Source organism: Propithecus coquereli, unplaced genomic scaffold (assembly GCF_000956105.1).
Source record: "Propithecus coquereli isolate 6110/MARCELLA unplaced genomic scaffold, Pcoq_1.0 Scaffold33, whole genome shotgun sequence".
In the NCBI taxonomy this organism is placed as follows: domain Eukaryota; kingdom Metazoa; phylum Chordata; class Mammalia; order Primates; family Indriidae; genus Propithecus; species Propithecus coquereli.
In genome coordinates, this window is record NW_012148952.1 from 5328980 (window position 1) to 5351595 (window position 22616).

A 22616-nucleotide genomic window follows, 5' to 3' on the forward strand; every position below is an offset into this window, starting at 1 on the left:
TAAGTAAAAAAGCAAGATGCAGGGTAGTATATGCAATATGATCCCATTTATTTAAAAAATAAAGATTACATATTTGCTTATATATGCATAAAAATTTTCTGAAAATTACATAAGAAACTTACTAGATTACCTTTGGAGAATAGTATTGGGGGTTAAGATGTGAAGAGGGGGACTTCATTTTCATTTTATAGCCTTATATACTGTTTAAATTTTTTGCCATGTATACCTCAAAATATAAAATTGAGGAGGGATCTTGCTACTCAAAAATTATGAAGGATTCTTTCAGGTACATTTTTCTAGGATTTAAATTTGATTTTTTTCAAGGCAAACTGACTTGAGGTACTTGACGTTTTTCCAAATGTATTTCTAATAGTTATTAGTAGGGTCACACCCATTGATAGGTTTTTTTTTTAAAAAATATCACATATTGCTGCATTTTTAAAGATGACAAACTTACTTAAATGGGATGCTCGCTAGAGAGATTTTCTTTTTCAAACTCAACTTTTTAAGTTATGGAAATAGTATGGTCACTAAAGAAAATTGGGAAAACATGAGGGTGCAAAAAAATTCCCTAAAGCCACATATAACCACTCTTACCGCTATTAATGTTTTGGTGTGTTTTCTTCTTTCTTTACATATATATTAATACCTAGTACTATCTATATAGAAAATGTGTTTACAAAGCTGAGGACACCCTCTATAGCTCTGGATCCTGCTTCTTTTCCCCCCAACATGTAACAGGTGCTCAATAAACATATGGTAAATTGAGTTGCTAATTAGTATACCATTCATTTCCCCTCATCAAAAATTACTTCTGCAGAAGGAATTCAGTTGGTTTCCAGTTCTTGAGTAAAATAAATAATACTTAATGTTTATACCTAAACACTGTCTGCATTTGATGATTCTTTAGAACAAGTTATTAGATCAAAGAATATGAAATATTTAAAGTTTCTGATGAATATTTTTCAGAAAGATTACACTGGTTTTCATTCCTACCAACAGCATAGCCTGTTTCCTTGCCAAAAATGACTATTACCATTTTTTAAAGTCACTGCTATTTCATAAATGAAAAAGTTCGCTCTGAGAAAATTTCTTCCTCCCATTACAAAATAAAGTCAGAGTCTTTCCGTATGTTTGCTCAAGAGTGCTATCTTCCAATCTAAAACAGAGGCACTATTTTCAGACATTGTCAGTCGTCTTCACTACCAAAAACATTATGGATAAAGTAGCATGTAAGTCAGCTTCAGATTCTTATTGTCTCCTTCAAATTCTTAAGAATAACCAAATGAATAAAGGTATGTCTTCTATACTTCTTGTCCTGTGGGCACTTTAGGTCCTTGAAGTGTGATTACTGAGGACAAAGCTTCAGTATAAAAATGAGAGAGAAAACTAGGTTGTGGACTAGCAGCTGTTTTGCACCCAATGAAAACAAAGACCTTAACATACCATAACTTTTTGTAAAGTGATGCCTCACTGACTTAGGAGAGACAGTGACATGGCATCAGTATGTGTCAGAACATTTCTTTCTTCAGTGATATTTAAGGTAAGGTGGCCAGCTACGTTCCTGGCATAGCTCCAGGGCAGTACTGGGGGAAAAAAAAAATCAGAGACACATGACCTCCCCAGAGCCCTGTGCAACAAAAAGATCCTAGGATAACAAAACTTAAAGCAAAAATAAGATCATTCCGATTTTTGAAAAAGATTTTTTATTCAGTATTTAAGATTAAAAACTACAAGATTCTGCTTGCAGCTGATGAGCAAAAAGAAAAGTTAAACATAAATTATCATCTGATTGGCTAGTTAAAATGCTCTGACTCAGAGTCAAATTACTCAGTGACTTACCAGTTACTTTGTGTGGGCTTAAGAGTCTTGGAGCAAAATAGCTCTAAACAAAATGTGTAATCTGAGAGCACAGAGCTAATGAGTATACGAAATACTAAGTAAGAAGCGGATGGAGGCAGCCTGTGGCAAGCCTGTTGATTCTTCTAGGATTCTAGCAGTGGTTACCATATGCAAGGACCAAGCAGCCAGTTATCTTATGTTTTGACTTTTCTGAGTTAAACAACTTTAACCCACACCCACTAAGCAGGAATAAAGAGACATTTTATAAATCAGTTGGAATACATAAAGCAGTCCACTTTTCCAGTAGAATTTTAGTTGAATTAACAGGAGAAACAATGATTATTGCACATATTGTACTTGTTGCACTACATCTGTTGAGTAGAATTTCCATTCCAAGTGTTGTTTTCATCTTCACCATCATCTTGAGTCCTCAATCTATATATCTTCCCCTCCTTTTTAAAGTCTTCCCCGCGTTTTTCCAGCACTCTTTTTCTGACTGGTTCCCTGATTGTAACAAAAGGAGAAAAGGGAAGATGACATAAAAACAATAGTAATACGAAGCTAGTTCCTTCCAACTTCCATTAGTATAGGCAACTATACTTTACTTGTAACACCATGTAAGGTAAGAAAAGTCCACAGGAGATAATTATATCTAATACTGCATTATATTAATGCAGTATTAAACTTTATTAGTCTTTTTTTTTTTTTTTTTTGGTGTGTGTGTGTGTGTGTGTGTGTGTGTGTCTTTATTAGTCTTTGGCAGTTTAACTTCGTCTGTTCTCTAAGCCAGACCAGCCAAATCACATTTTCCATTTCCATGTGTTTCCTGATGACTTAACCAAGCTTGAGAAGAGCATGAGCACTTACACAGCACCCTAGAGGTTATCCAAAGCTCTAGTTACAACTTAATTGACAGATATGGCTAATCAGCAATTTTTTTTTCGTTTCTTGTTGCTATAACGAAATAGCAACTTTTAATCCTCTCGAAATCTTTAATAATGACTTATTTATAAACAATTAAGAACAAAGAGGAAGGCCGGGCGCGGTGGCTCATGCCTGTAACCCTAGCACTCTGGGAGGCCAAGGCAGGAGGATCTCTTGAGCTCAGGAGTTCAAGACCAGCCTGAGCAAGATCAAAACCCCATCTCTACTAAAAATAGAAAAAATTGGCTGGGCATGGTGGTGCATGCCTACGGTTTCAGATACCGGGGTGGAGTGGGGGGCGGCTGAAGCAGGAGGATTGCTTAAGGCCAGGAGTTTGAGGTTGCTATAAGTAACACCACAGCACTCTAGCCCAGGCGACAGAGTGAGATTCTGCCTCAAAAAAAAAAAAAAAAAAAAAAACAAAGAGGACTTCCTCATCTGAAAATAGTTAGGAAATAAGGGTAAAATTTAAGCTAACAGAATTTTATAACACTAGAGGGAGACAGAAAAAGAGGAAAAACAATAGCAGAACACAAAGCTTCACACTCTTAGACACATATTCGTCTTATCCTTTGTCCCAACCCAAGACCTTTTCTCTTATTTGAAAAAAGTTTTAAAAATCCACACAATAAGCTATCCCATATTACAGTAATTCAGGATTAAATGCTTCCACTCATTGCTCAGTAAGAGTTCTGAAATTCAGTACTAACAAGGCCTACTTTGAATGCTATTCTATGACTAGAGAAATTTCTCTGAGTCTTCACTTGAGTAATGTATTAAAGAGGTGACTGGTATTTCTAACAGTTAAGAAATAAATCAAGATAAAGGCTAAATCAACCCAATCACAATATTTATATAAATCACCTACAGAATGAATAAAACATGACTAGGGATCTCCATACCAAGGGCAGAGGCAAGGATTTTTCACTACTTATTACATAGGATTGGTGTGAGGATTTGCTATAATGCTTATTAACGGCCTCATAGAGTGTTTAACAGAAGTATATAATAAATACATAAATACACTATAATAAATTGTTATTTAATTATTAGAAGGGGCACAATCTCACTTTCTAGGAAAATATTTCCTATTATCCTGTTTCAAATATGCATAATCTTTTTTCATCTGAATATGTTATTATTTTTATTGTTAATATTTTTTTTTTTTTTAGAGACGGAGTCTGGCTCTGTTGCCCAGGCTACAGTGCCGTGGCGCCAGCCTAGCTCACAGCAACCTCAAACTCCTGGGCTCAAGCGATCCTCCTGCCTCAGCCTCCCGAGTAGCTGGGAATACAGGCATGCGCCACCATGCCCGGCTAATTTTTTTTCTATATATTTTTTAGTTGTCCAGATCATTTCTTTCTATTTTTTAGTAGAGACAGGGTCTCGCTCTTGTTCAGGCTGGTCTCAAACTCCTGACCTTGAGTGATCCACCCACCTGGGCCTCCCAGAGTGCTAGGATTACAGGCGTGAGCCACCGCACCCGGCCGTTAATACTTTCTTAATAGTATATAATTTCAGTTTTATTTCCTCTTTGATTCACTTATTATAGTCAAGGATTTTTTTTCCTAATATGCACAATCTTAACAAACAACAGTGGTATGAGCTAAAATTGTCAGAGTTGTCCATATTACCATTCTAACCTTTGCTTTCTGCTATAAAAGCTGGGCCTCTTGGTTAAGGGATTAGTCTGAAATATCTCTGAAGGAGGCACCACTTTCAAGGCAATAACTAGTTTCCTCAATTTGGTGTTTCTCTGACTGACCCAGACAAGACTGTCAGCCAGTAGATCAGAGAACCACCAGGGTTAAAATTATCAAAGCACAATGATTCTTCTAAAGAAATTATGTAAGATGACCATAAGCAATTAATGGAATGAATTATCTTTTCAGGCAAAACATGGTTAGCAAGGAAGATATTATATACCTGGAAAAAAAAATCTGCCTTGACAGTGATGGGATAAAGAAAATTCAATGAATGAAAAAATAAAGCCAGCAGAGGTGAAGTTGCTTTCCATGGACTAGGTTTTAGAAAGCTTGCTGAGAAAACTCAGGTAGTGAGCTTCCCAGGAGAAAGAATAAAGTTTCAGAACATTTGGGTTTTTTCCCTGGGGAGGACATATACAGAAAGAAGGCAAAGTACTCATAACAGAAATTTTTTATTTTGAAAAAGGTATTAGGACTTATTTATTTTGCAAATGGGGAAAACACAAACAGATACCTTTTTTCTGATTTGCTAGATGATGCAGGGTTTGAGGGTTCCGATGATGTTACTCTCACTGAAGTCTGTGCAGGAGGAGGATTACTAAATAAGAAATTGCTAATCAATCTCCAGATGGCAAGGAATGGGTAAAGTACTGTCCCCAACAATGTCCAAATGTCTCCGCTGGAAGAGTGTACAATGGATGTAGTTGGTCTTCCCGCCTAGAAATTAAGAAATAAATAAGCCCAGATAAAAATTACATCGGCACAATCACCTCACTCTCAAGGTTCTAGATAAACCTTTTATCAGGAAAAGGAGGTCCAATTGATTTTAATTTACTGCAAGAAAATAAAATTACCATCTTTTGCTACTTTTCATGTATATAAAGTTTCTGGGAACTCCTGGAGCTGTTTTTTGGGTAATTATAATATACAAAGTACAAAGCAGTTTTTGGTGAAATGAACCAACTATTTTTAAGGAAAGTAAACTTTTGTAATAAAATTAACTTTGATAAAAGTCTTTCTTGCTGATAAAAAAAAAAAAAAAAAAAGGAAGGATTACAAACCTCAGTGAATACAAATCCTGATTATTGGAGAGCTCACTGTTTTAGGCGAGGAGCTCTAGTGTAGAGCAGGGAAACTACACCAACCAGGACAGAAGAGACCCAGGCACTTATCTCAGCTCTGGAACTTAAGGTGGGACCTTGGCAATCATTTAAGCTTTCTGAGCCTCTTTTCTTTATCAGAGATTAAAATATTGTTGTGAGGATCAAATGGGATAATCTGTTTGAAAATTAATGTTATATTGTTATTTTTATGTTAAAATAACATGTTTTTTTAAAAACTTGGTGAACAGTAGCGCTATATATAAAAGATATTAAGTGTGGATTATTAGATAATCTGCATTTCTGATTTTCCTCTCCTACTGGTCATTTTTTATATACAAAAATAAGTGAGAAAAAAGTTGAAAATTAAACTATGTAGTGCCTCACTAGCAATATTAGCAATACAAATAATGTAAAGCACAGGACAATAGAACAATAAATTGGTCTAATTTTTGGATAATTTGGATTTTAATTACTCACTGTACACCTCTGCCCTTCCTTTCTGCTAATTATAAAAAATGATAAGTAGAACAAATAGAAAATTATAAGAATAGAAAAAGTATGTAGGTATATACATACTGGCAAGAGTACCACTGAAGCACTTGGGGCAAGTTCCAAATCCAATAATTTCTTTTTATAATCTTCTTTGGTAAATTCCCTCCTGGGAAACATGGTTGCTAATGAAAAATTACCGTAAGTGTTGCCAACAGTCTGTAACACAACATAAGTTTTAAAAAGCTTATGATAGTGCCCTTTAAAATTAAGGTATTATATAACCAACATGCATCCAAAATAACTACTTCATTAAAATTGCCTTAATCCTTAAAGTTCATTTAAATGTAAACTCAAAGGCCACTTATAAAAACTGTACTTCCAAAAATAGGTGAAAAGCTATCAAATCCTAATGTTTTTAAAAGTTTCTATAACTCAAAGATGATTACAAAGTAGAAAGAATATAGTTCCTAAAAACATATAAATAAATGGAATAAAAATGAGCAATTATGTATCTCCTTTAAGTATGGTTACAGTTCTTCATTAGGGATTTCACTATCCTTTGGCAAACTTATATTAATGTCTCACAAACACACATTTAGATTACAGGTACTCCCTATTAAAAATCTGGACTAGACCAGTATTTCCCTCATATATATAACTTGAGGAGCTTTAGCCTCTTCCTTGTCTCAAGGCAAAAATGGTCCATAATTAGCCTACACTACACATATAATTCCAGATCCAGGAATTTACCTGGGCAGCAGCACAATCATCTTCACAATTTTAAGTCACCTATACTTACAAAATCTTACACAACTGCATATCTTTCCCTAGAAGATTCCAAAGAAATAGCCCAACTCATTTTTTCGGTAACTTTTTTTTAACCAAAAGTCACACACATACTCCTTACTGTTCTCAATCTAACCTAAGGACATATAAAAACGAAAAATTTGCTCACTGTACTGAGGCAGAGTTTCATAGATGCAATCAAAGATCTCTCTTTTTCCCTGTAGTCCCCCCCCTCATTTACCTGTTGCAGAAGCACTAAAACTCAGGACAGGGGACACCCTGCAGGAGGTCCCAAAACAAAGTAAGAACAAAACAGTCTATTTGGAATTGGTTCTGCTATAAAGTTTAGGGGAAGCTTTTTTTTTTTTGAGACAGAGTCTTGCTCTGTCATCCTGGCTAGAGTGCAGTGATGACATCTTCGCTCACCTCAACCTCAAACTCCTGGGCTCCATGGATTCTCCTCCTCAGCCTCCCAAGTTGCTGGGAATATAGGCACGCACCACCACGCCTGGCTAATTTTTAAATTTCTTATAGAAACGGGGTCTCACTCTTGCTCAGGCTAGTCTCAAACTCCTGACCTCAAGCAATCCTCCCACCTCAACCTACCAGAGTGCTAGGATTATAGGCGTAAGCCACGGTGTCCAGCCAGGGGAAGCTTTAACATTGTCTAGCCTAGCTCACAAGTGCAGGAAGGCAGACAGCTTTTGAGGTACCCTTCTTTTGGGACCCATAAGTGAGGGAGAAAACGAAATGGGGAGAAAAGATTTGGCAGAAAGATCTGCACCAAACCCCCAATTTTAACCTTGAAGCTATACATATATATGAGAAAAATACTGGTATATAATGAGCCTAGAACCTAAAGGACATCGGATGCCCAGAATCCACTTTGAATAAGGAACAAATCAGGAGATAAAAACAAATTGGAAATAACTCATATCTTATTTTCTAGGATATAAAATTTCATATCCCACTTAGATTTTGAGTAAGGCTACATTTTGGAAGTAAATTCCTGAAGAAGGTACTTGTCAAATAAAGATTACTCCTCTTTTAGTTTAGCCAACAGGTAGATGGTAGGAAAATAGCCAGCCCCTAAGCAATCTGCAGAAAATGGAGAGGACCAAGAAAAACGACTTCCATTTCCAGTGAGTAGGACAACTCCCTCAGACTAGACCGTTGGGAAACCACTTGTTTTTCACTCCTCCAGTTGAGTATACTAACCATTGAGAAAGGTTTCCAGAGCCTACTATATAGTATCAGCAAATTCCTGCTTCTGCATAACAAGCAGATATGCTGTTGCCATATACACTAATACACAACAGAAGTCCCACAATGTCTCAGAGGTGTCTTGTGCCTCCATCTTGGAGATAAGTCATGATTCACTCACAGTCTTCAGTTCCGCTTTGAAACTTTCCGTTCCTACAATTTAATACCTATACATTTATCTCTACTACAACTCAAGACATAAATTTACCTTTGCAGCAAACTGCCTTGCTTCTTCTAGAGGAGCATCAGAAGGGAATTGATTTGTAAAGGAAGAACCATCAGGAAGACGGAATTGAATTCTTGCAATGGTGCTATGAAAAAAGAAAATTAAAGTCAGCATCTTTACCTCTATATATTCTCAAACAATGAAATTAAAAGTTAGAGAAGATGGACGTGGAATGTGCAATGGCAATAGATTTTTTTCTACAATATCAGATCTTTTATTATTTTTTAACAATAGCTTTATTGAGATATTCACATAAAATTAACCCTTTTAACGTACACAATTCAGTGGTTTTTTTTTATATATTCAAAGTTATGCAACCACCACCACTATCTAATTCCAGGACATTTTCTTCACCCTAAAAAGGAACTCTGAATCCACTAGCAGTCACTCCCTATTCCTTCTCCCCGAGACCCTGGCAACTACTAGTCTACTGTCTCTATGGATTTGCCTATTTTGGGCATTTCATATAAGGGAATCACACACTATGTGACATTGTATAACTGGCTTCCTTCATGGAACATTGTATTTTCAAGGTTCAATCATGTTGATGCATGTATCAGTTCTTCCTTCCTTTTTATTGAATAATATTCCACTGTATGGGATATACATTTTCTTTATGCATTCTTTAGTTGATGGACATTTGGATTATTACATTTTGACTATTATGAATATTATGATGAATATTCACATACAGGTTTTTGTGTGGACATGTTTTAAGTTCTCTTAGATATATACTTAAGAGCAGAACTCCTGTGCAAGGAGTGAATATGGTGGATGAGAGAGTTTCCAAGTCCAGCCTCTGACGTGATTGAGTGTTGTCTTGCAAGAGAATTGGCCTGTCTCTATTGATTGATCTCAGCTGCTTCATTGCAAGCAGCCTCATCATTTCGTCCAACTGGTTGCAGTAGATATCTGCTGTAATCAACTGACCAGGTTTCATGAAGCTGTAGTGGATAATACCAAACAGACACCATTAGCTTTTTTTGATGAATATTTGGTTTTGGACTGTGTTTTGGCACTTCATCTTTACCCGACCATTGTGCCAAATGCTTGCGATTATCAAAAGAATCCATTTTTCTTCACACGTAACGATATGGTGTAGAGATGGTCCACCTTTATGTCATGACAGCAAAAAAGAGCAAGCTTTCAGACGATTTCTCTTCTGACGCTCATTTAGTTCATGCAGAACCCATCTATCCAGCTTCTTTACCTTGCCAATTTGTTTCAAACAGCCCAATATTGCTGGAATTGTGACAACAAACCTTGCTAATTCACGCATAGGTTGAGATGGACGCGCTTCCACTACAGCTTTCAGCTCATCATTCTCCACCTTGGTCTCAGGTCGCCCACATGGCTTATTTTCAAGATTAAAATGACCAGAATGGAACTTCTCAAACCATGGATGTACTGTGCGTTCATTAGCCACATCCTTTCCAAACACTTTGTTGATATTTCGAGCTGTCTGTACTGCATTGGTTACACAACAGAACTCATATTCAAAAATAACACAAATTTTTAACTTATCCACGGTTTCACAAAAATTGCTCTAAAAAATACTTTGAAAGATAATCACAAGCCAAACTGTGCATTTGAAAGAATGAGGATGTATTAATATCTTCACAATAACAAGTGTCAAAGTGAAATGTCGAGATACCAACTGCCAAATTTAGTACTTAAGGAAATGGGACATTTCATACTTAATAACCTAAATTTTTTTTTTTTCTTTTGTTGCTTGTCCTTTTCTAGTCATGTCTATGAATCTACTGTCTACTCACAAGGATTTACACCTCTTTATTTTTCTAAAAATTATACTCTATATAGTTTTACTTTTAGGTAGATGATCCATTTGGTGTGGATTTTTTACATTGTGTGAGGTAAGGGTCAAATTCATTCTTTGCCATGTGGATATCCAGTTGTCCAAGCACCATCTGTTGAAAGACTATTCTTTCCCACTGAATGGTTTTGGTATCCTTTTCAAAAATAAATTGATCCTAAATGCAACGGTTTATTTCTAAAGACTCAATTCTATTATATTAACCCATACGTCCATCCTTATGCCAGTACGACAGGGTATCGGTTAGTGTAGCTTTGCAGTAAGTTTGAAAATCAGGAAGTATGAGTCTTCCATCTTTTTTTTCCAGATTATTTCACTATTCGGGGTCTCTTGCATTTCCATATGAATTTTAGGATTAAAATTTCTGCAAAACAAAGCCAGCTGGAATTTTGAGAGGGGTTATGTTGAATCTATATATTAGTTTGAGGAGTACTGCCATCTTAAAAATATTAAGTCATCTGATCTATGAATATAGGGTATCTTTTCACATACTTGGATCTTAATTCTTTCGACATTTTGTAGTTTTTAGTGTACAAGTATTATGCTTTTGTTAAATTATTTCATTTTTCATTCATTTATTTATTTTTTGAGATGGGGCTCACTTTGTCACCCAGGCTGGAGTGCAGTGGACTGATTATAGCTCACTGCAACCTTGTATTTCATTATTTTTGGAAAATTATTTTGAAAATTTTTTTCTGATTACAAATTATTAATACTTGTTAATTATCCAATATGAAAATACAGAAAAGCATAGAGAAAAAAATAAATATTAACCATAATCCAACTAGCAAGATGTACTTTTTTTGTCTTCTCAACATATTTTTGTTTTGGGAACTGCCTTACCCCTGCTACATGTCTTTCGTTCTGGTAGGATAATCAATAACATTTCCCCCACCTCCTTCACCGCAGGGTGGGCATGTCACCAACTCCCACCATAGAGCCCATACAAGTGAACACTGTGATTGGCCTGGAGGTGGCCACATGACCCAGGCAAGGCCAGTCAGAATTCTCTTAAGTGACTGATAGAAGCATTGGGAGAAAGGATTCATCTCTTCTCTTTGGGATCCTAAACTCAAGATTCTGAGAGTGCCAGGGGCTGGGCTCTCCTAAACATCATTTGGAGAGTTTCTCTGAGAATGAAGCTAAACAGAAGAAACTAAGATTAAAAAGAGAGAGAAAAAATTTGTAAGATATCCTTTAGGTCCCAGGATCTAGCTATGCCTAATCAAATCCACCCCAGGAATTCTGAATTGCAGAGCCAATATATTCCCTCTTTTGCATAATCCTATCTGATTTGGGATTCTGGCAACTAAAGAATCCTACTACACATGAGATAATCACTATAATCATTTTGATGTATGAGCATTCTGTCTTTAGAAAATAGATTTCTTGGGCCTTCTTTTAAATGTTATTTATTTTGTACATTTATAGTATACACTCACATTCAATGACAGATATCACTGGGAACTGCCAAGCTGGTCAATATGTCCCTCTGGAATTGACTACTTATAACCACAGCACAGAAGTGTTAAAAACCAGCCCACAAAGATTCTCCTCAGCCCCTGTGTGTACAGAGATGTTTCAGCATGAAATATAGTACCTTTTTTCTCTTGTGTAAGATTCCCTCTTAGCTTCTATTTCCGTCTGTTTGGCCAGCAAGGCAGCAGCTTTGGCAGCCTCTACTTCTTCCTTTGTCTTAGCAAAACGAGCAGCTCTCTCTGCACGGTCCTTTAAAACATCATTAGGTATTCCATTACTTTTCACTGCCAGAATGATTTATTCATACATTTCCAAACATAGGGAACAAATACAAATATGTATGAAATTCTTTACAGCCATATGTGAACTTTACAATTCTGGATCTGATAATTTTTAGTTTTATCAACTGTCAGAGACCATAATTATGGTTAAAGAAACAAGGACATGAATTTGCTCACTGTTGTATCTTCAGAGCCTGGAAGGAGGTCTGGCACAAAGTAGATGCTCAATAAATATTTGTTGAATGACCAATGAATAAACATTATTAAGGTAGGAGTGGTTTTCATATGCATTAAAACTGCTTAATTCTAAAAGCAACTGTTGCAAACTAAGCTTTATGATGTGCCTAAATCCTTTGAATACTGCAAAAAAAGAGCTTATGACTAGAGAAGATTGCTAGGTAATCAATTCTTAGCTTATTTCCTAGGGAATCTTTCAAAGCTGCCTTTTGACTATTGATAAAATTCATAACATAACAAAATATGGAAAAAATCACTTTGGAAAAAACTTAATTTTAATCTTAACTATTATAAGTCAATACACAATTTCTAATAAAGGGAAGCTAAGGATTGATACTCTTTTGAGTCACTAAAATCTACCTATTATTTTTGTGTGCACTGTGTGGTGGTAATCCAAAGTCACTGTGCATAGAAAAACAATTTGACAAATGCCCTGAGTCAAGCATTAAAAAATAAACTTGGCTGGACACAGTGGGTCATGCCTGTTATCCCAATACTTCGGAAGGCTGAGGCACTGCTTGAGGCCAGGAGTCCAAAACCAGACAGGGCAACCAGACATAGCAAGATCCTGTCTCTAAAAAAAAAAAAAAGTTTGCCAGTTATGGAGCTTAAGCTCCTGTAGTCCCAGCTATTTGGGAGGCTGAGGTGTGGGGATCATGTGAGCTCAGCGGTTTGAGGCAGTGAGCTTTGATTGCATCACTGAATTCCAGCCTGGATGACAGAACAAGACCCTGTCTCAAAAAAAATAAATAAAAATAAATAAGTGAAATGAAATAAAATAAAATAAATAAACGTAAGACTTACCAGTGCAATCTGCTGTTTTATACGCTCTCGGGCTGCCTTATCTTCTGCCTTTTCTCTGTTTCTTTCCTCTAACATTCTTTTTGTTAATTCTTCTTCTTGTTTTCTTTTATAATCCAACATTTCTTTTCCAGTTTTTCTCCTCTCAATTTCCTTCTTAATCTCTCTCTGAATTAAAGAAAAAGTTTTATGAGTCAAAAACATAATTTTACAATCTGCCCTAGCTATTATTTTCAATGTAGGAAAAGCGGTTGTAGAGTGCAGTTAAAATTATAAACTTCATAAAATGTAAGGGTCTGGAAGAATTTATTAACAACATGGTTAATGGTCAAATGTCTATCAGTTTATAAATCATTGCCAGTGGTCTGTTAAGAGTATAATATAGGCCGGGCGTCATGGCTCACGCCTGTAATCCCAGCACTCTGGGAGGCTGAGGCAGGCGGATTGTTTGAGCTCAGGAGTTCGAAACCAGCCTGAGCAAGAGCGAGACCCCGTCTCTACTAAAAATAGAAAGAAATTAATCGGACAACTAAAAATATATAGAAAAAAATTAGCCGGGCATGGTGGCGCATGCCTGTAGTCCCAGCTACTCGGGAGGCTGAGGCAGAAGGATTGCTTGAGCCCAGGAGTTTGAGGTTGCTGTGAGCTAGGCTGACGCCACGGCACTCACCCTAGCCCGGGCAACAAAGCAAGACTCTGTCTCAAAAAAAAAGAGTATAATGTAGTCAGTGTAATTTGAAAGCAAGCAGAATTAAAAGTCTTTGGTTTTGAGGGAAAACATGTTACTCTACAGGGACGACGTGGCAGTCATTTATTTAGCTTGAAGGAACTGATAATCATCCTATATTTGAACCCCAAAGAGATGATGCACAGTTAGTTATAACTGGTGAGAAAAATGAATGGTGCACTAGAATGCGCAACGTGACAGGAAAAATTCAGCAGAATGTCCACACATTTCTTTTTCACAAAAAAGAATTAAAAATTTGATCTGTTGCCTCAAGCAAATAATTTTAGCTCATTATTCTTAGTGTAAAAGACTTTATTCTTAGTGTAAAAGACTCGTTGCAGAGGGAAAAAGCATGGACTAATTTATTGCTAGTGATTACAAAAAGAACACACAAAAGTATACATTATGATCCTACAAGAGAAAACAGATCATTCCCTTCACTGTGCTGCAACACTGAACTGTAAGTAGGAAGCCATCCTAGGTCTGCCAAATTGAATAGAATAATCAAACATTCCCTCACTTAATGGAACAGTACAATGATGCTAAGTACATGAACTTTACCTGTTCTTCCTCTTTCCTTTTCTCTTCTCTCCTTTCTTCAAGTTTTTTTGTTAGTCTGTGTTTAATAAAAAAATGCACTGAGACACATCATATTAATATAAAATACGTTTACATTTGTTTAGCAAAAACAACTGAGAAAATATAGAAACCAGAAAGAAAAGCTCCTGAAGGCACAGCAACAATTTATCTGCCGGGTCTCTGGACCTTTCAGAAATCGCTGAGTCAATGGGAGCCCATCAGAGGCCTTACCTCCAGCTCTGAGTGCCTTATTTACCACTAACTATTGGTTACCTTTTTTCTCTGATTTATCTGATATTGATTTGAAAATATACAAATAAAATTTCAAATATAAATGACTTATAAATACTCTACCCCTTAATACAGAAGTAAACAGCAATATCGCACAAAATTGGTAAAAGTAAAAACAAAAAACTTAAGGTCAGCATTTATAAAAACTAGTAATACCAAATTGACTCTCAGTTGTAAGAAGTTTATCAATTAAAAACAAATGGCTGGCCGGGTGCAGTGGCTCAAGCCTGTAATCCTAGCACTCTGGGAGGCCGAGGTGGGCGGATTATTTGAGCTCAGGAGTTCGAGACCAGCCTGAGCAAGAGCGAGACCCTGTCTCTACTAAAAATAGAAAGAAATTAATCGGACAACTAAAAATATATAGAAAAAATCAGCCGGGCATGGTGGCGCATGCCTGTAGTCCCAGCTACTCGGGAGGCTGAGGCAGGAGGATTGCCTGAGCCCAGGAGTTTGAGGTTGCTGTGAGCTAGGCTGACGCCACGGCACTCTAGCCCAGGCAACACAGTATGGCCAGGTGTGGTGGTATATGCCTACAGTCACAGCTACAGAAGGATGAGTCAAGAGGATACCTCAGGCCCAGTCCAGCCTGAGCAACACAGCAAGATCCCAACTCAAAAATTAAAATTAAATTAAATTTTTAAAAAAGAATGATTCTGAAATTAGACAGTGGTAATATAATAGTTGTACAACTTTGTGAATATACTAAAACTCACTGAACTGCACAAATGGAATTTCATGGTATATCTCAATTTTTAAAAACAAATAATACTTCCTCTGAAAGGGATTTGGGTTACACGGTGTAGGCATTCCTTAACACTCAGCTAAACAACTTGTGCCAGCAATCAAGGGAGTGCTCAAAGAATGATGGGGGCAAGAGGCCAGAGGACACCACATGAAGGGGATTCCACAAGTCAAATTTGGGGCAATTTGTATACCAAAAAGAACAGTAGGAGAAGTGGATTATAACACATTAGAGAAAGAAAAAAGGATCCGTGAAATGTCTTAACTGCCGAATGGGGTTATAAACTGGCCTAACAATTTTGGAAAACTGGTCATTATCTATAACCCAGAAATTCCCACTCCTTCATATATATGCTCTCATATATGTGAAGAAATGTGTACATATGTTCACTAAGACATGTGCAATATTCTTCATAGCAGCCCTATTCACAATAACCGCAAACTGAAAACAATTCAAATACCTATCACTAGTAGAATGGATAAATAAATGATGGTATGCATAATCAAGTAAGAGAATACAATATAGCAATGAGAATGCACCAACTATTGCCACATGCAACAAAACAGATGAGCCTCACAAATACAATGCTGAACAAAGGAGATCAAGCACAAAAAGAATACATGCAGTATAATTCCATTACAAAGTTCACAAACAGGCAAAACTAATCTATGGTGCTGGATCGAGGATAGTGATTATCTTAGGGAGAGATGCTGTAATCAAGAAGGGGCATTAGGGCCGGGCGCGGTGGCTCACGGCTGTAATCCTAGCACTCTGGGAGGCCGAGGCAGGAGGATTGCTTGAGCTCAGGAGTTCGAGACCAGCCTGAGCAAGAGCGAGAAATAAAAAGAAATTAGCCAAACAACTAAAAATAGAAAAAAAAAATTAGCCAGGCACGGTGGTGTGTGCCTGTAGTCCCAGCTACCTGGGAGGCTGAGGCAGAAGGATCGCTTGAGCCCATGAGTTTGAGGTTGCTGTGAGCTAGGCTGACACCACGGCACTCTAGCCCAGGCAAGAGAGTGAGACTTTGTCTCAAAAAAACAAACAAACAAACAAAAAAACGATATATTCTATTTGCAGAACCACAAAGGCAAACACTAGTTAATATTCCCTTACATGAGAATGGAAGCTATTAAGAAACAATAACAACAGAAACTCCTCTCTTCCACTCTAACTAAATAGCACCTGACCCCACCCCACAATACAGGGCTACCTGACATGCTTCTTTCCCCCTTTCTCCAAGTCTCCAAACCCTTTTCCAGATTTTTGATTCTCACTTCACCCTAGCGTAGTGCAAATAAGGGTGCACAGTAGTGGGTTTGGTGTCAGCAAATCAGAAAAAAACAAAAGAGGATGAGCCCTGGGAAGTTAGGTTTCCTGCTGCTGTTCTTCCAGCCTTATATCATTTCTTCACCACTGTGAATCTATCCTGCTTTTCACCTCAAGGTCCTGGCCCTGCCCTAACTCCTACAAAGAACAATCAGAACCTAGGTTTTGCTGAAAAGAAGCTGAACTTTACAGAGTCATGAGTGAACCCAAAGACCCAATATCGGCAATCATTTTGAACCCTGATTCCCCAAAGCATTTTTGTGAACAATAAAACATTAATATCAAGTCTCTCTAAGGAATTTTAACTTCCACATAACTAACACTAAATGATTTTAAGCAGGACTGAAAATATTCCTGCTTACCAATTAACTCATATTAACTTTTGAGAATCACAGCATAAAAAAATATGATTTGATAATTACTGCATCATTAAAAATAAATACTGAAGTAGAAACTACAAGTCAGAAATGTGTATCTGATTATTAGGCCAACTCATAAAAAATGACATTTAGTTGACACCCACTTACGCAGAAGCCAAGCTCAGTACATAGTCATAAAATGAGCTGAAGTTCTTGCCCATCTGGAACTTAATGTTCTTATGGCACAGAAAGATAAAAGCAGAAGTGACAGATGGAAACACACATGTACCAAAATAACCAGTAAAAGAGTAATTCTTAGAAAGATCAGAACTAAAGCTGACTGATGACTTCAGAAACACAGAAAAGCTTTACCTCTAGAGTATAATTTTTATGACTATAAATAAGTTGGTCGGGTGATCAAAAATTTCAACCCAAAATTCTTAAACTTCATTTGTGTAATTTTAGCTTTTATTCAAATTAATGAAATAACCACTGTCTTTTTAAACAAAATGCTATTTGTAAAAATAAGAGCAAACCTTTCCACTCGGACAGCGAGGTCCTCCGCAGGTCTCTGATTGGAACATCCACTAGGCTCCTGAGACAGAGTGGCATGGCCGGAACTTTCTCCTCCTTAATTATTAAATAAAAAGAAAGAATATTGTATTTAACACAATTTTTTAAAGGTATAAAACTTCTAGATTATAACATCTATTAATAATCTTGTTTCTTAAACATTATATATATTTCCCCTAAGAATGGAGTAGGAGATAAGAAATGAGCTATTACTAATTCTGAAGTTTGGATCTGGATAAAATAGTATACAAACAGAAATAAGGCAGTTACCCAGTTGAATATCACACCAAGGTAGAGGTCAGAGGTAAAACATGAAATACCAATCCAGTAGGAGGTATGCCTGGCTATGGGTAGGCTTCACTCTAGAGTAGAACTATTCCATATCTATGCTGTCCAATACAGTAGCCACTAGCCAGCCACATGTGGCTACTGAACCCTTAAAATGAGGCTACTTTGAGTGAGGGACTACATTTTTTTTTTTTTTTTTTTTTTTTGAGAAAGGGTCTTGTTCTGTCGCCCAAGCTGGAGGGTAGTGGTGTGATCACAGCTCACTGCAACCTCTAACTCCTGAGCCCAAGCGATCCTCCTGCCTCAGCCTCCTGAGTAGCTGGGACTGTAAGCATGTGCCATGCTTGGCTAACTTTTTTATTTTTGTAGACAGCTTCTTACTATGTTGCCCAGGCTGGTTTCAAACTCCTGGCCTAAGTGATACTCCTGCCTCAGCCTTCCAAAGTGCTGGGATTACAGGTACACGCCACTGTGCACAGCCAGTGAGGGACTAAAATTTTTTTTTAAAAAAAATGGGAGGGGGAGTGGGAAGGGGAGTTCAATTTCTTTTCTTTTTTTTTTTTTTTTTCTTGAGACAGAGTCTCATTCTATAGCCCTGGGTAGAGTGCAGTGGCATCATCATAGCTCACTGCAACCTCAAACTCTTGGGTTCAAGCGATCCTCCTGTCTCGGCCTCCCAAGTAGCTGGGACTACAGGTATGTGACACCACCCAGCTTATTTTTCTAATCTTAGTAGAGACGGGGTCTGACTCTTGCTCAGGCTGGTCTTGAACTCCTGACCTCAAGCAATCCTCCTGCCTTGGCCTCCCAGAGTGCTAGGATTACAGGCTTGAGCCACTGTGCCAGGCCCAAGGGACTAAATTTTTAATTGTACTTAATTTTAATTAAAGTAGCCACATGTGGCTGTGGCTATCATATTGAACAGTGAGCTACAGAGTCCTGGTTTAACCCTGGATATGGTTCTAGACTTACATTAGTCCAAGGGATCTGCTTCTGCTGACCAAAGTGATTCCTTAGAGAGTCTCTTTATATCTATACTAGTATTCTTTTAAGGATTTCCAGAAGGACAGAATTTTGTCCTGGCCTGTTCTAGAGGACAGTTATGGCCCAGAACTTCCTTTTAGAACCTCTATCACTTCCTTCCTTGCCACTTGCCACCAACTTGATTCTCCTTTACAGTTATTATCTCTGGAGGAACAAGGACTACGGAGCCACAAAGCCTGCGTCCAAGTCTCGTTCTGTCATTTCAGTAAGTTACTTAAACTCTCTGTCTCATCTGTAAAATGGGGATAGTAACCTCATAGGGTTATTATGAGAAATATGTGTTAATACAAGTAAAATGCTTAGAACTTTACCTAGACAGGCACATAGTGCTTTAGTTACCACAGCAGTAGTAAAAATAATTAGTATTACTAAGTAGAGCAGATGGTACACATCTCTTCCTACCTCTGCATTCAGTAGCATTACCTAGGTAGCTTGAAATCAGTCATAGTGGGAGTACTTAAACCTTGAAAATTAGCCAAATACTACAGACAGGGCATTCAGCTTCCATGGAGCCTCTGTTAAACATTTACCAGCACACCACTGAATACAACCCTTGAATAAGTGATAACCACTAGCAGCCAGTATGCGTTTAGTAGGAAATTAACCACCTTTTCTTTAGTAAATAAGATGAATGCCAAGGATATAATAAATGTTGATATCAGCAACAAATGTAACAAAACTTTTGTAGGTAACTTGTGGACAAGCTGGGGGAGAAAAGTGCTAGATAAGTACAGTTAGGTGGATCTAAGACCCATAACCAGAGAGAAATGGATAGATGTCATACAGAGGAATATTTCCAATGGTATGTCACAGAGTTCTCTGTCTTTGGCATTTTATAAACAACTTGAAGATGTAGAATGTACATTTGTAACTTTATGGGTGACCTAAAACTGGATGAAATCACTTATTAGCACTCACATTTAACTGCTAATTCCTAAATGAAAGTTCTGGATTGAAAAAAAAAAACCTAAATAAGCTAAAACAACTGATAAAATGCAAACATAATGAAAATTTATTAGGGAAAGTTCTGCCTTTAGTTTTAAAAAGTCAACTGGATTATCAGGCATAATGTATCTCCTGATAGAAATATACATTATCACCTATAAAGTAGTCTTGTCAATAAAAAATAAAAAATGAACCTGAATCTGATCAGCTTTACCAATTTAGAGGAAATAAAGGGGACAAAGGAACACTTACCTAATCACAGGGATGTAGCAAAATTCACACCATAGGAAACTATAGGAAAAACTATCAGTGAGAGTGGGAATCTATATATTAAATTTAAAAACTCATCAACCAATAGTAATATATTGGACTCTAATACAAACTACAAACTAAAATAGTGTAATATAAATATTGCCCAGAGGCCAGGCACGGTGGCTCACGCCTGTAATCCTAGCACTCTGGGAGGCCGAGGCGGGCGGATCGTTTGAGCTCAGGAGTTCGAGACCAGCCTGAGCAAGAGCGAGACTCCGTCTCTACTAAAAATAGAAAGAAATTAATCGGACAACTAAAAATATATAGAAAAAATTAGCCAGGCGTGGTGGTGCATGCCTGTAGTCCCAGCTACTCGGGAGGCTGAGGCAGTAGGATCGCTTGAGCCCACGAGTGTGAGGTTGCTGTGAGCTAGGCTGACGCCACGGCACTCACTCTAGCCAGGGCAACAGAGTGAGACTCTGTCTCAAAAAAAGAAAAAAAAACACCAAAGATAGTTTCAAATAAAACAAAATTACAGATCTGTACAATAAGAAAATGCTAAAGGGAAATTTTCAGGCTAAAGGGAAATTACACCAGAGGGAAACATACATCTCCAAAAAGGAATGAAGACTTTCAGAAATGATAAATATTCAGGTAAATATAAAAGATAATTATCCTATTGTAGATCTAAATGAACTACATCCGTAATAGAAATCCCCAGTTCTGTATGCATCCAGAATTTGAATAATCTGTGGATGTAAAACCTCAAAATGAGAATGATAGCTATTTTTCAAATATTCAAAACTTGTCATGTGTAACTCCATAAAGCAAGCGTTAAAGTTAATAGGAAGATACAGAGCATCAAATTTCAGTTCAATATAAGGAAGAATCTTTCTAAAAACCAGAGCTATTCAACAACAAAATAGGCTTCCTACCAAGGTAATGAGCCTCCTATTATTGAATGTATTCAAATACAGGCTTAATGATTATCTGCTTGGGATGCTGCAGTAGGATCACCTTTTAGGATATTAACATTCTAAATTCTTATCTACCCCTTTGTTGCCTAATACAAGTTATATTACACCAAACAACTGACCACAATCCCAAATATACAGTATGAAATTTCTCTTTTGCCTTTTCTGTCAACCCCTTTGCAGTCACACCTCTCATTTCTGTAAGCTCTATTTCATAATTACCTTTCTAATTAAAAAAAAGATACTATTCTCTTAAATGTATACAGCATTGTAGATGTTACAAAAACAATTCCAAATATATTAGTTCATTTGAACCTTTCAAAATCCTCTAGAATAGTTAAGAGATTTATAAAACTGCTAAGTGTCATGACTTTCCTTGAACCATAGCATAATAGCAGAAATTATAAGTCAACTGTTCTGGATGGTTGACTATTTGAGAGTGAAGGGGACATTCACTGACTTCATCCTCTTCTGCCACTGAATGATACATACATACTTGTATTTAAGACAACTCTTAAATTGTAACTTAAATTTTAAGTTAAATGAATGTGAAGAAAAAAACATACGATGTATTTATTTTTAAAAATATTAATCTATGGCCTTTAAAATGAAGTGAAGGAGTCCATCTATTGTGCCCAAAAAGGTACATTAAAAGTTACCTGTTGCAGTATCTGACTTTGTTTCAGGAGAAGTGGGTGATGTCTCACAAAGCTCTACATTTCTGGACTGAGAGTTTTCAGAAGTGTTGTTAGGTTCAAATGAGGCAGATGGAGTAGACACTGAACTTTCTGACTGGCTGCCATTTGCCACTGATGTTTCACCTTTCAGTGAGTGCATCTAGGGAGAAAACAAATTGGAATTTAACTAACAGATAAAAATCTAAATTTATCATAGCAGCAGAGACCAAAATATGAATTAAATCAATTGATACTTATAAAAAAAAGAAGTACTAAACTCTCATAAATAAATCTAAAACATATAATCCTAAACATGACATAATCTCATTATGGAATTTAATTGCAAGCTGGTAAGAGCATAAAAAGATTTGTTAAAGCAAAGTATTGACCTCCCTTCAAATTAGAATTCAAAGAAAAAAGTTACAAGCTGCTATCAACCATTTGCCCAAAGTGGACAGAAATGAAAAATTGAGTATAAAGTCCTCAAAATATGTCAAGCAATATATACTGCTTGTGACAGCAATTCTTTCTTTCAACAAAGTAATGGTGATGTTCATTATATGCAGGGGTAGGGGGTAAAAGAGAAAAGTGAACAAGAAGTCACTCAAGTATTAGGTATAGACACCTGTAACTTCATAATACTATTTTCAAAATCAGTCCAGGAAGACAGTGTTTACTACCATTTAAATTTTTTTTTTTTTTGAGACAGAGTCTCACTGTGTTGCCCGGGCTAGAGTGCTGTGGCATCATCCTAGCTCACAGCAACCTCAAATTCCTGGGCTCAAGCGATCCTCCTGCCTCAGCCTCCCGAGTAGCTGAGACTACAAGCATGCGCCACCATGCCCGGCTAATTTTTTCTATATAT

The 22616-nt window shown here is 36.9% G+C and overlaps 1 protein-coding gene across 1 annotated transcript in view; it reads right to left on the minus strand.

Moving 5' to 3' along the window:
* Positions 1-167: 167 nt before the first annotated feature.
* UBXN4 (UBX domain protein 4) overlaps positions 168-22616 on the minus strand; it is a 39308-nt gene continuing 16859 nt past the window's right edge. Inside the window, exons 5-13 of the mRNA XM_012650525.1 lie at positions 21734-21911; positions 17535-17628; positions 14263-14317; positions 12978-13142; positions 11777-11904; positions 8325-8427; positions 6152-6283; positions 4987-5189; positions 168-2346 (exon numbers count right to left, since the gene is read on the minus strand). Coding sequence (XP_012505979.1) covers positions 2208-2346; positions 4987-5189; positions 6152-6283; positions 8325-8427; positions 11777-11904; positions 12978-13142; positions 14263-14317; positions 17535-17628; positions 21734-21911 — 1197 coding nt within the window. The 3' untranslated portion in view covers positions 168-2207. The remainder of the gene's footprint in view (positions 2347-4986; positions 5190-6151; positions 6284-8324; positions 8428-11776; positions 11905-12977; positions 13143-14262; positions 14318-17534; positions 17629-21733; positions 21912-22616) is intronic.